Source organism: Rhinoraja longicauda, chromosome 21 (genome assembly GCF_053455715.1).
Source record: "Rhinoraja longicauda isolate Sanriku21f chromosome 21, sRhiLon1.1, whole genome shotgun sequence".
In the NCBI taxonomy this organism is placed as follows: domain Eukaryota; kingdom Metazoa; phylum Chordata; class Chondrichthyes; order Rajiformes; family Arhynchobatidae; genus Rhinoraja; species Rhinoraja longicauda.
The window spans coordinates 27,347,888-27,362,567 of record NC_135973.1 but is presented as its reverse complement, the minus strand read 5'-3'; the positions used below and the strand labels follow the sequence as shown (position 1 = coordinate 27,362,567).

General features: G+C 45.7%; 1 protein-coding gene across 1 annotated transcript in view; it reads left to right on the top strand.

The window, feature by feature from the left end:
* The first annotated feature begins 2,701 nt into the window (after nt 1–2,701).
* Nucleotides 2,702–14,680, top strand: part of LOC144604080 (cytoplasmic phosphatidylinositol transfer protein 1-like) — a 181,761-nt gene continuing 169,782 nt past the window's right edge. The window contains exon 1 of the mRNA XM_078418171.1: nt 2,702–2,969. Coding sequence (XP_078274297.1) covers nt 2,922–2,969 — 48 coding nt within the window. The 5' untranslated portion in view covers nt 2,702–2,921. The remainder of the gene's footprint in view (nt 2,970–14,680) is intronic.

The following is a 14,680-nucleotide window of genomic DNA, read 5'->3' as shown; positions in this document are numbered from 1 at the left end:
AACTCAGCGGGTCAGACAGCACCTCTGGAGAAAAGGAATAGGTGACGTTTCGGGTCGAGACCCTTCTTCAGACAGTATAAGAACTGCAGATGCTGGTACAAATCCACAAAATGCTGGAGTAACTCAGCAGGTCAGGCAGCATCTCGGGAGAGAAGGAATAGGTGACGTATCGGGTCGAGACCCTTCTTCAGACAGTGCTGCTTCTCACAGTATTAACACTTCAGGTCAACGGCCTTGCATTAGAACTGACCCACCATTCACTTAAAAGTTCCACTGCGCTGTTTTTTTAATTTAGTTTGGCAGTCAGGAATGTTGTCTCTGACGCTTTTTGACTGCTCAGGAAGGGAGTTGCTGATATTGGCCGGCGATAGCACCGGGTGTTCAGTGATACAAGCAGCAGGCAAAATTATTTTACTCAGTTAACAAGCTGTGAGGACAGCCTGAAGTTGTATGGTCGGACATTATACAGTGAAGACTCCTGTACACTTTAGTGGGTTGTACAACATTTTCTTTTTGTTGAAAAAGGTAGCATCGAATGGGATTTCAACCCCAAACTCATCAAGACTATTTTTTGTTTGGTGTCGGAAAGAACTGCAGATGTTTCAACTGAAACTCAGCGGGTCAAGCAGCATCTCTGGAGAAAAGGAATAGGTCGAGACCCTTCTTCAGAAACGTCACCTATTCCTTCTCTCCAGACCCGCTGAGTTACTCCGGCTTTGTGTATCTATTTTAGGGCTTTTTTTCCCCCTCTGTTTTTCTTTCCTGTTGTAAAATATTGAACTGCTGTAAATCTTCGTACACAAATATTTGAGAGCAAATATTAAATGGCGATAAATGGTTCTAAATTTGAAGATAGAGCACTAGATTTAATTGTTGAGCAAACTACTGAATAAAATGTGTTTGCAACATTTACACTTCCAGCCGTTGTGCTTGAGATTTAATCTCGCCCATTTTGGGAGTAAGCGAGGGGTGGGGACACATGCATTCAGCGGGAAGGAGGTAAGCGTGAAAGGAATACGACTGTTGTCCTGATGGGGTTAAATAAAGAGAAGACTCGAGTCAGACTCAAACGCTGGCCTGGATCGGTTACATTGAAACCCCCGCTCCTGTGCATTTGGTTCCGGCGTGCTTTAGAATTAGTCTCCCCCCCCCACCCCCCCGTGGGAATAGTTAAACTGGTGTTGGTGGGGGTTTCTGGTCGACAGTTTATGGAGTGGAGATGGCAGCAAGGGGATTGCTTGCTTCTTAGCCCAGAGTACTGGACAGTAGCCACCGCAGGGGAGGGTCCGGCATCGACGTGCTCCAGTCTTCAGAACCTTACATTGAGAACGCTGGGGTGGGAGGGAGGGAGAGAGGAAATTGGGGAGGGAGAGAGGGAGGGAGGGAGGGATGGAGGGGGAGAGGGAGGGAGAGAGAAAGGGAGGGAGGGAGGGAGGGTGAGGGGAGGGAGAGTGGGATTATCCGCAATCTCCCAGGAGCGCACACATCAGTTATCAGCACCAATGCATTTAAAGGATTTGAACTTCTAGTAACTTGGGTAAACTCGCTATGATACCATTGCAAAAGTTTTTTTGTGAGTGGGGGTGGGGGGGGGGGAGTGGGGGTGGGGGTGGGGGTGGGGGGGGAGTGGGAGTGGGTGGGGGGGGAGTGGGGTGAGAGGAGAGGAGTGGGGGGTGGGGTAGTGAGAGGAGTGGGTGGGGTGGGGAGATGGTGGGTGGGGGGGGGGGTAGTGGGGGTGGGGGGAGTGGGATGGGGTGTGTGGGCAGAAAGGAGGGTTTGCAAAGGGCCAACAATCATAACATATTTGCAACAATCGTCTAACTTATGTTTAAGACAGTCTTCTAATTTAAATTCCTGTACATGTCCCCACGCAGAAAGTTGATGTGTCGATGTTGAGACACAAATTTTTTTTTTAACCTGCCAGCTCAGAAACTCAGCGTTTTCTAACAAGAAATATAAATCAGAAGAAATAAAAAAGATAAAGTAAGAAATGAACAAGGAATAAAAGTGTTCCGTTCTGATCATGTTTTAATGTGTGTTTATTATGCGACTGAGAACTTGCATTTTGCAAATAACAGGAGAGGACTGGTGATTAAAAATAGTCTTTTACAAACCATCTTTTAGTAAACACATTTGGTATTTTTTTCCTTAAACTCTCCCGGGTAGTTATTGTATTTAAAACTGCCATGAATGCACTGGTGCTGGGGGCTATAGTTTGGATTGGACTGTACAGTGCAGGTTAAATGTCAGGGAGAGGCAAAACTCCAGGTTGAATCCCATTGCAACCAAATCTATCTTGTGTTTGGAGAAGGTATTGATGTCTAAGGCTGCAGTGCAAGTGTGTAATCCACTGAACGCTCTGAATATAATTTCATTCCTTTTTTTTTTTGCTGCATTGCCGGTCTTTGAAATGTGCTGGCTTGGTAACTTTTTACTGGAGAGGTTTGGAGCTTGGACGCCCACCGTTTCTTGCGTCATTTCAAGAGCTGATTTTCCTGACCTTTTTCACCACAAGATGATAAATTAACCGAACCCTCGCTGCCGACACGGCGTGTTTATACCTACAGTAGCATTTTAATGCAACGCTGCCAAGCTCTTCAAACCTAAACTTTTAATAAAGTTTATTTCATGTGCTGCCTGTTACCTATTTTTAAAAATATAAACGTGGCCTTTCTCTCTCTCTCTCTCTCTTTGTGCAGAGTAACAAGCACCTTGCCTTTGAAGAACGTGCCACAAGAAGTTGAGTCTCGGCGTTGGCTCTGAGACGAGGTGGAGCCCGGCTGGTGTTTTTTCGAGAATAATATCATCGAGTGGTGACTGAACTAATGCATGACATCAGCTAACCACCAGTAGGTTCAGAAGTGATCCTCTTCAGAGTGCCTTCAACAAGTTTCCGTACTGCCCCAGACTGACACAGCACTATGCTACTGAAAGAATACAGGATCTGCATGCCTCTCACTGTGGACGAGGTGAGTGGTTCCAGTTAGAACTTTCTCTGGAGTTTTTACGATGAAACTAGAGTTCATCTTTGAAAGTTAAAAGCCGAAGAACTTTTGAAGTACTGAAGGTGTTTGATTGAAGTGGGTTACTTAGAAATTATGTGCACACACACGCCACTAATTTGTCTGTTTGGACATGACTCCTGAAAGTTATCGGCAAAGTCTCGGCTTTGTACTCCTCTCAGTAACCTTAAACATTGTTGTTTTCTGATCCCGTGTTTGGAGGCAGCCTAGTTGTCATATTACAGTTTGCAGGTTTGATCCAATCTTTCAATCTGACTCAAATTAGTTCCTCAAGAAAGGCAAATGTGGTTCAACCTGACCTTGCCATCTTCCTCCACTCTCCAAGTTCGGCCTCGTCTGGTTGGTTGCCTTACTGGAGGGGGTTTGACTGGTGATATTTGTGGTATTGGTAATTCTGTGGTTGGAATGTATTGTGCAGTATTGTGGTGAATCGGTTGAAAGGTCTAATGCCACAGGGCAGAGATTTAAGGTGGGAGGGGGTGATAGTTTAGAAGAGATTTGCGAGACGTTTTTTTTGTGCATGAAACATGCTGCCTGGGGAGGTGGTGGAAACAGATGCGGAAGTAACATTTACGAGGCATTTAGAGACGTACACAGACATGCACAGAATGGAGGGATAATGAGCATGTGCAGACAGGTACCAATCGTTTAAATTGGCATCATGGTCAGCACAGTAATCGTGTGACTAAGAGCCTGTTTCTGTGCTGCACTGTTCCATGTACTAATGGAGGAAAACTTTCTCTCTGTATACTAGGTTGTAGAGTCAAACAAGGCAATCGGCCCAACTTGCCCACAACGACCAACATGTCCCAGCTACACTAGTCCCACCTGCCTGCGTTTGGCCCATATCCCTCTAAACCTGTCCTATCCATGTACCTGTCTAAATGTTTCTTAAACATTGCGATCGTCCCTGCCTCAACTACCCCTTCTGGCAGTTCATTCCGTACACCCACCACCCTTTGTGTGGAAAAAGTTACCCCTCAGATTCCATTAAATCTTTCCCCCTTTGCATATCTTTCATTCATTGATCTTTATCTCTCCACATCACCGTCTATATCTCTCATTTCCCTTATCCCTAACCAGTCTGAAGAAGGGTCTCGACCCGATACGTCACCCATTCCTTCTCTCCAGAGATGCTGCCTGTCCCGCTGAGTTACTCCAGCTTTTTGTGTCTATCTTCGGTTTAAACCTGTGTCCTCTGGTTCTCAATTGCCCCTACTCTGAGCAAGAGGCTCCGTGCATTTACCCGATCTGTCCTGTCGTGGCCTTGAATGTAAGAAAACCATTAATAGATCCAATAAGATATCTGGGTAAGATTTCTTTACTTGGCTGATGCCCGGAACTTGGGACTGATTGATCTGAACATAATGTAGCCAGGCAAACACGCAAGATTATGATGACAAGGTGAAACTGAGATAAACACAAAATGCAGGAGTAACTCAGTGGGTCAGGCAACATCTCTGGAGAAAAGGAATAGGTGACGTTTAGGGTCGAGACCTTTCTTCAAACTGAGAGTCGTGGGAATGAGAACCGAGGGATATAGAAGGTACATGGGACAAATGAATGAAAGATGTGCAAAAAGCAACAATGATCAAGGAAGGGTGGAGCCCACAATGATCCATTGTTGGCTGTGGGGTAGGCGATATCAAGTTATACAGACAGAGAAACTCAGCAGGACGACAGTGAAACTAGCATGACAACTAGGATGGGGGTGGGATGGAGAGAGAGGTGATGCAAGGGTTACTTGGTTAGAGAAGTCAAATTCATACCGCTGGGCTGTAAGCTGCCCAAGTGGTATATAAGGTGCTGTTCCTCTGATTTGTGTTTGGCCTCAATCTGGCAATGGAGGAGGCCCAGGGCAGAAAGGTCAGTGTGGGAATGGGAAGGAGATTAGTGAAGCGACAAAGCTGGCAAAGACTAGATGGGCTGATTGGTCTCCACCGTGCTATATATTGATGCATAATTTACAGCAATGTGCAAACATATGACGTTCCAAATTCCCTGCGTGTAATGTGAACAGAGTTTTGTGGTTAATTTTGCAACCAAGAGAGATGACTAAGTGGTGGAATATTTCTCCTTTGGCAGTGCTTTACGTTGTGTCACAATTTCTTTGCAATACAAAGTAGGATCTTTTTTGCTGAGTGTGACACAGTTGTGTATATGCCTGTGCTTGCAACAGTCAGGGCTTTCTCCCATCTGCCAAGCATGTTCCTACTTGAGGCAAATTGATGGCTGTGGTGTGCACCATAGAATTATAGTTGTACAGCACGGAAACAGGCCCTTCGGCCCGCCTCGTCCATGCAGACCATGATGCTCATCTAAAATGGTCTTGTGTGCATTCGCATTTGACCCATTGTTTCTCTTGAACCACTATTCACGTGCCCGTCCAAACACCTTTTTAAAAAGTGTTTTTGTACCTGCCTTAACTTCTTCATCTGGCAGCTGGTGGCATAAATGTACTGCCCTCTGTAAAAGCTGTTGTTCAGGATCTTATAAAATCTTCCCCATAGAGCATCTTCGATCCAACCTGTCCATGCTGACCAAGATGCCTGCCTGTGCTGTGCTGGAGTACCTCAACGGGTCATGTTGTAGTTCGTGACCTATTAACAGAATAGTCAGACAACCAAAATCGTTTAACCTCTTTATTCTACTCACCCAGGTGGGAGTGAACCTAGATACCGACCGGAGCGTTCGGAAACGCTCAGGCAGCCAGTGTAGCCTCTCTCTCTCTCCGAAAGCTTACATTTACACACCTTTTATACCCTAAATACATGTGCCAGTATTTTTCCATCGCTGCCTTATATGGCAAGTTTACAATGTCCTATAAATCTTTATGTGTCTTTCGGGACCTCCGTGTCCGTCGTGTCCATCGTGACCTCTTCTTTCTTGGGAACAAAGGGCAGTCCATATGGCAAGATGTTCTTCTTAACACTTCAAAGCTTTGAGGCCAGTTGCTGATATCAGAAGATGGATCAGCCATAAACTGAACTTCCATGCTGACAACAGGATGCCCCAGGAATAATCCGAGCTGGAGCTTTTACACTCCTGCAATAAAACCCACATAGCTGCGTTCGTAATGTTAGCCCTTACAGTCAGGCAGCATCTCTGGAGAACACGTATATGGTGACGAAGAATCCCGACCCGAAAAGTCACCTCCACAAGTTCTCCAGGGATGCTGCCTGAGCCGCTGAGTTACTCCAGCACTTTGTGTCCATTTGACATCTCTTAGCCCACCGGCACAGCTGATAAAGATGCTGCTGTAATTCATGATAGCCTAGTTCACAGTCTGCGATTCCACCGATTTTACTGCCACCTTGCCTTGGACATTCGCAACCAAATCATTGATATTGCTTAGTTTATTGTCCCGTGCACTGAGGTACAGTGGAAAGCTTTTTGATGCGTGCTATCCAGTCAGCGGAAAGACTATACATGATTACAATCGAGCCATCCAGAGTGCACAGATACAGGAAATAACGGAGAGTACAAGGTAAAGTCAGTCCGCTAAGCAACCTCCCTCCATCACACCCTGCTTCCTACCATCAAGTCTATTATGTATCACGTTAGCAGAGTGCCCTGTCATGGGATGGTGCTAGTTTCACTGAGGTATTGGTACATTCAGAAGCCTACGGAGTGCTCCATAAAGGCTTCAGTTTGCTTGCCTTGCTTGAGTCAGAGCCTTGAGTACTTGTGTATCCTTGCGTGTCCTTGTTCTAGTTAAAGCCTTCTGGCCAAGACCATTCTCTATGTCAGCAGTGAACGCTGGCCTTCTGTGCAGTGCAAAGATCTACATGGGGCAATTTGTAATGAGCCAGCAGATATCACGTGAACAGCATCTCAAGTTTATTTAATTATATTATTCAGGGCAGCTTTCATTCCTTAATATCCCGAGACGCCTGTGATTTGAGTCTTGGTGGACTTCCAAGGGGCCACTTAGCTTCACCCTTGGCACCTCCTTAGAACACAGCAGGTGAGCTGCTTGCACAAGTCAGGAAGATGGTGCCATGGGCAAGTTAAAAGCTGCCATCTATTATCATCTGTGGCCAAGGCATCGCTCCTACTCCTTCTGACTTCACAAAACACCAAAGATCTTGCAGTTCTTTTGAACAACCTTTCAGTATTCAGCATTAACAACCACCGCTGAGGTTGCCTGTGCCTGTCAATGCCAGTCCATGCATTGTGCCTCTGACCATGGTCAATGTGGTTAGTGTGAGTCTGAAGTGAACCATGTTGCAAGGAGGTTTACACTCCTTTCCCTCGGCCATATTGATTGACCTGCATTGGTTCCAGTTGCAGCTTGAGATTTTTCTTCTCATTTTCCAGTCACTCCATGGGCACACCCCTTCCTCTCGTTCCAGCTCATCATCCCTGTTGAGATCTTGGTCCTCCCTCCAAAATTGGTCTCTTCTGCATCCCTAATTTTTAACATTCTCCCATTGGCAATCATGCCTTTGGCTGCCTTGATCCAAAGCTCTGAATTTCCTTCATCAAACCTTCTTCCCTATCATCTTCTCATCCTCTCGTCTCCTTTAAAACACTGGCTGCAGCGCTGGTGCCATGGGGCCGAGGTGAGTGGCACCCTCTCCCCTTCCCTGTCCCCCCTCTACGAGGAATGGGCCCAACGGGTCCACTTGGTCTAGTCTCCTTTAAAACTCTGCTTAACAATTACATTTCTGACCAGTTAGTTCTATGTGTCTCAGTGCCAATATCGCTGGATGATACCACTGTGGGGTGCCTTGGGACACTTGCATAGAATGAATGCGTACAGTAGCTATTTCTCACCTGGGAAATTCTGGAGGAGATAACCCATTAAGACATTTCCATCACTCAAGGCTCAGCAATGCAACCCTATAATAAATAGAACCTTTTTTATTCAGGGTTATTAAAGGTTAAATAAACCATTTTTCACACAAAAAAAGGGAGGAGATAGTTGAGGCTGGTACTATTGCAAGGATTGAGATACATTCAGATGGGTCCATGGATAGGATCGGTTTCAGAGGGATATGGGCCAAACAGAGGCAGGTAAGACCAGTGTAGGTGGGACATGTTGGTTGGTGCGGCCTGTTTCCACGCTCTGTGGCTCTATATGGATGTTTTTATGACTCGATATGGATAATCAAAATAGAGCGAATCCGATTTGTGTGAAATTTGTGAAATAATTTTTTTATTCGAAATAGAAATAGAATGAGTAGATTGTCTGCCTGAGATTGAAACTTTAGCAATGCAATTATTGTCCAATTAAACTTGATGTAATTAAATTTACATCACACAATATCGCTTTTAGAAATATTTATACATTTGTTCAATGTAAAATCAATCAGGCCACTTATAGTTTGCATCATTTAACAACTCGTAAAACTTGTAATTCAAATTATACTGCTCAACTAGTGTTATGAAAATCTTACATAAAATGGCAAACTCTATTTCCATTTCGCATATTTAAAATTAGAGCTCAGCTTGCAACATATATAATTAAAATTTCATTTTGACTCTTCTGTGTTTTATTAAAATCGTTCCCTGATTTGTAATGTCATCAGTGGTTTTTCCTCATCTCCCGATGTATTTTACTTAATTATGCATATCATTAAAATGGCAGCAGTATTTATGTTTTAATCAAAATTAATTATTGGTCGGGAGTCCGATATTGGCCCTGGAGTGATGAGGAGTAGGCAACAGCGATGTGCTCGAGTGTAAGCACTCGTGATAATATCCGTGGGAGTAAGGGTAACCAGATAGGTGAAGAAGGAGATGTAGTCAGATGGGCTAAATGCAGTCAGTCACAGTTATGCAGCATGGAAACAGGCCCTTCGGCCCAATTTGCCCATACCGACCAAAACCCTCTTCAATCAGCAGGTGGTGAATCTGAGGAATTCTTGCCACAGAAGGCTGCGGAGGCCAGGTACATGGATATTTTTAAAGCGATTTGTGATTAGTACGGGTGTCAGGGGTTATGGGGAGAAGGCAGGAGAATGGGGTTAGGAGGGAGAGAGAGATCAATCATGTTTGAATGGCGGGGTAGACTTGATGGGCCAAATGGCCTAATTCTGCTCCTGTCACTTAGGACCTTATGACATTCCCCATCTTCACTAGTCCCACCAGCTTGCATTTGGCCCATATCTATCCTATCCTAAACCTATCCTATCCTAAACCTATCCTATCCTAAACCTATCCTATCCTAAACCTATCTCTATGTTTCTTAAAAGCTGTGACAGTAACTGCCTCAAGCACCTCCTCCGGCACTTGTGTGTAAATAAAAAAAGTTGCCCCTCAAGTTCCTATTAAATCTTTTACCTCTCACCTTACACCTATGTACCCTGGTTCTTGATTCCCCTAATCTGGGTAAAAGACACTCTGCGTTTACCCTCTCTATTCCTCCAGTGAGGAATTCAAGGAAGGAAAATGGATGCATAGGAGTTTCAAGGCTGGAGGAGTGTCCACACAACACCCAGCAAAGGGCCCAGGGCACAGATGGGATAATACCGACACTCACTTGCAATGAATACCAGGTGCACAGTGAATGATGCAGGGGCCTTTAGTTGGAGTATCACATGTGTGGAAAGCCGCCAATGGGAAAATATAGGAAAACAATAGGAAAAATAGGACCACACAAAATAGGAGAACAGCACAATAAAATCCAGATAGGTTTGCTAGCATTGGTGCAAAGGACTGAATGGTCTTGTGTCAGAAGGAACTGCAGATGCTGGTTTAAACCGAAGATAAACACAAAATGCTGGAGTAACTCAGCGGGGCAGGCAGCATCTCTGGAGAGAAGGAATGGGTGACGTTTTGGGTCGAGACCCTTCTTCAGACTAATGGTCTTAATGGTCTTTGACAATGCAATTACTGTCTAATTAAACTTAGTATAATCAAATTTACAACATAAAATATTGCTTGTAGAGAGATTTATATATTTGTTCCAAGTCAGTCTGAAGAAGGGTCTCGAACCGAAATGTCACCTATCCATGTTCTCCAGAAGTGCTGCCTGACCCGCTGAGTTACTCCAGCGCTTTATGTCTTTTTGTGCATAAACCAGCATCTGCAGTTCCTTGTTTCTATGACTGAATGGCCTTCCCCTGTTCTATTATTCACATGTTACCAAGATAGAAAACACGTGCTATTGCAAACCATTGTGCAGCAGCTCTCTGTGAAGGAGTGCTGAGATATTGGACAATGGCATTAATGACACAGTAAGATGTCCAGTCCATGCAATCGACAGTATTCCTTAATCTGCATGTGCATGTACCAGAAGATAATTAATCGGCTCGTGACGTTTAGCAGTTGACTTATTATCTTTGTGTCACACGCTGTGAAGTTCACGCTGGCTGATGCTGAGCAGAAGCTAAATAGCCACCTGCCAGTGAAGCTGTCTTAGTTTAATCTCGAGTCTGTGCCGACCACTCGCCCTATCCTCCACACGAGGGACAATTTACAATCTTTAGTGAAGCCAATTGACCTGCAAACTTCTGCATCGTTGGAGTGTGGGAGGAAATGGGAGCAGCTGGAGGAAACCCACGCAGGTCACAGGGAGAACGTACAAACTTCGTGCTGACAGCACCCGTGGTCTGGATTGAACCCGTGCCTTTGGCGCTGCAAGGCAGCAACTCTACTGCTGTGCCACCGTACCATCCTCCTGTATACCTTCAGTTTGTGCTCCCGCCCACTGATCCCAAGAGTTTCATTAGGCACCATTCATCATTTTCCTGTTACAAGTACGGAGAAATACGTTGAATGGCTTCCATGCAATCCACCGTTTCTATCTTAAATTTAAAAAAAAAAGAAATTAAAATTAAAAATGTTTATTCAAATATTAAAATAATATATACAATACAATAAAACCAAAACAGAACCCACCACCAGAATACTATACAAACAAATATACCAATTGAAACTATTATACAATTATATTACAATCCCCATCCAATGGATTGGATACATCCAATCCCCCGCGGTGCCCAGCGGTCACGGAACTCCTCCAGGGTGCCCGTGGACAGCGCGCAGTCCCTCTCCAACACCACCCGTGCGCGGGTATAACCCCGGAAAAGGGGTAACCGTTTCTATCTTGGGGGTGGACAGGTGATGTATTGCATCGGGAACTTTCTTCAGTCTCCTTTGGGCAAATTTGATTTTATTTGTCCTGGGTTTTGAATAATTGGAGCAACTTTCAGCACTTTCAGTGCTGTGATCGTCCTACTATTCATGAGGATATTACTAGAGGCTGGAACTATAATAATGCATTACATTTATATAGCGCTTTTCATATACTCAAAGACGCTTTACAGGGATTTAAAGAACATAGGGAAGTGAATAAATAGATAAATAAGTAAACGAACAGAGAAAGGAGACAGCAGGTGAGGTGACCTTCAGTGGTTGAAGGCAGTACTGAACAGGTGACACTTCAGTGATGTTTTGAATGTGGTGAGTGAGGAGGAGTCTCTGACGGTTTGGGGTAGTGAGTTCCATAGGGTGGGAGCAGCGATGGAGAAAGCCCTGTCCCCCCAGGATCTAAGTTTGGTCCGGATGTGGGGGGATAGGAGATTGGTAGCAGCAGAGCGGAGGGTGCAGGTGGGAGTGTGCCTGTGGAGGAGGTCGGTCAGGTAGGATGGGGCCAGGTTATGGAGGGCTTTGTAGGTCATGAGGAGGATTTTGTACTGGATTCTCTGGGGGATGGGGAGCCAGTGGAGTTTGTTAAGGACGGGGGTGATATGGTCACGGATCGGGGTGTGGGTGAGTAGACGGGCAGCGGAGTTTTGAATGTATTGAAGTTTACTGATGATTTTTGAGGGTGCGCCATAGAGGAGGCTGTTGCAGTAGTCCAGACGGGAGGTGATGAAGGCGTGGATGAGGGTTTCTGCAGCTGTGGAGGAGAGGGATGGACGGAGACGGGCAATGTTTTTGAGGTGGAAGAAGGCTGTCTTTGTGATGTGTTTGATGTGTTTGTCGAAGGAGAGGGTTTGATCAAAGATGATTCCAAGATTCCGGATGTGAGGGGAGGTGGATACTGGGAGACCATCAATATTGAGGATGAAGTTTTGGGTGGATTTGGTGAGCGTTTTTGGACCAATGATCATGATTTCAGATTTGTTGCAGTTGAGTTTGAGGAAATTTGATTGAAGCCAAGATTTTATTTCAGTGATGCAGTTTGTCAGTGTAGAGTGTGTGGTGGTGGAGATTGACTTGGTGGAGATGAGGAGCTGGATATCATCGGCGAAGCAGTGGAAGTTGAGACCATGACGGCGGATTAATTGACCAAGGGGGAACAGGTAGAGGATGAAGAGGAGGGGGCCAAGGACTGAGCCTTGGGGGACACCTTGGAGGAGGGGAGCGGTGGGGGATTTACAGTTGTTAATGGAGATGAACTGGTGCCTGTCAGAGAGGTAAGATTTGAATCAGGATAGGGCTGTGCCGGTGATGTTAAAGGAGGTTTCAAGTCGGGTGAGGAGAATGGAGTGATTTATGGTGTCAAAGGCGGCGCTGAGGTCAAGTAGGATGAGGATGTTGAGGTTGCCAGCGTCGGAGGAGAGGAGAAGGTCGTTTGTGATTTTGAGGAGCGCAGTTTCAGTACAGTGGTTGGAGCGGAATCCGGATTGGAAAGTTTCATACAGGTTATTGGTAGAGAGGTGGTATTTGAGTTGGGAAGCTACAGCACGTTCCAAAACTTTGGACAGAAAGGGTAGGTTGGAGATTGGTCTGAAGTTTGGGGTGTCAGGGTTGAGACCAGGTTTTTTCAGAATGGGGGTGACAGCAGCGATTTTGAGGGATGGCGGGACGATGCCAGTGGACAGGGAGGAGTTTATTGTTGCAGTGATAAGTGGAGAGAGAGCAGGAAGGCAGGCCTTGACAAAGCTGGAGGGGATGGGGTCCAGAGAGCAGGTGGCAGTTTTTATTCCTGTGAAGAGGTCAGAGAGGTCGGTGGTGGAGACTAGGGAGAACTGAGGCAGGGGTTGACAGGATAAGGGGGGGCAGGTGGTTTGAGGGGGAGCAGGTGCGTTGGTGGTTAAGGTGCTGTAGATGCTGTCTATTTTGCTTTGCAAGAATGAAAGGAAAGTGGTGCATTTGTCAACTGTGAATGATTGGGAGCTGGTGTCCAGGGGGCTGAGGAGTTTGTTTATTGTAGAGAAGAGTGTTTTGGGGTTTCCGGAGCCAGAGTGAATTATTTGAGAGTAGTAGGTGGAGTGGGCACGGGAGAGGGCATCTTTGTAGTGCTGAGGTGGTCTTTGTAGGCTTGGGAGTGAATTGTGAGACCTGTTTTGTTGCGGAGTCTTTCAAGTTGGCGGGCATGAGTTTTCATCATGCGGAGTTCAGGGGTAAACCAGGGAGCAGAGTGGGTGAAGGAAACTGTTTTGGTTTTTATAGGTGCAAGCTGGTCGAGGCAGGAGGAGAGAGTGTGGTTGTAGTAGTCAGTGAGGTCAGAGGGGCTGTGGAGGTCAACGAAGGGAGAGGCGGACATTATTTCAGAGAGGGAGGATGAGAGCAAGGTTGGTGAAACAGAGTTCAGCTTACGGAAGTTGATTTTGCGTTTTTGCCTTGGAGCTGGGGTGGGAATGATGACAGACATGGTGATGGCTAAGTGATCAGAGAGGGTGGGGTCGGAGCCAGAGAGGTGATGTAGATTTAGTCCAGTGGAGCAGACAAGGTCCAGAATGTGCCCACGGTTATGGGTGGGAAAATTGAAGTGTTGAATTAGAGGAACTAGAATCACAGGAACTAGAACTAGGAACGAGATCACAGGAACTAGAAGGGCTGAGCTCTAGGGAGAGGTTGGGCAGGCTTGGACATTAATCATAGGAGTGCAGGACGCGGTGGGATTATCTCATAGAGATGTATAAATCACAAGGGGAATAGTTAAATTGTTGTTTCTTTTCTTTTTTCTCTTTTTTCTTTTTCCAGAGGAGGTAGTTGAGATAGATACAATAACCAACAGCAAGCAGTTGGAAGATATTTGGACATGACCATGGATAGGAATGGTTGGCAGGGATATGGGCCAAATTCAGGCAGTTGCCCGGGAAAGGAGTAGAGGCAAGTGCTTTTGCAATGTTTAAGAAACATTTAGATGGGTATGACTCTATGACATGCAATGCAAACAGTGGGCAGCCCTTCATATCATATCATATCATATATATACAGCCGGAAACAGGCCTTTTCGGCCCTCCAAGTCCGTGCCGCCCAGCGATCCCCGTACATTAACACTATCCTACACCCACTAGGGACAATTTTTTACATTTACCCAGCCAATTAACCTACATACCTGTACGTCTTTGGAGTGTGGGAGGAAACCGAAGATCTCGGAGAAAACCCACGCAGGTCACGGGGAGAACGTACAAACTCCTTACAGTGCAGCACCCGTAGTCAGGATCGAACCTGAGTCTCCGGCGCTGCATTCGCTGTAAAGCAGCAACTCTACCGCTGCGCTACCGTGCTTCACATTGATGCCTTCTTCCGACACTCGGAAGTAAATTCAAGTGTCTGTCTAGGAATGCTCTAGCAATTATGCTTTCCTCACTCTCTCTGGAAGTGCATTCCATTCTCACCACTCTCCTCTTGGAAAAAAAGTGCCCTTTCAGATCCCAGCATGGGGCACTTTCAATGCCAAAGATAGACACAAAATGCTGGAGTATCTCAGCGTGGCCCGACAGCATCTCTGGAGAAAAGGAACAGACGAA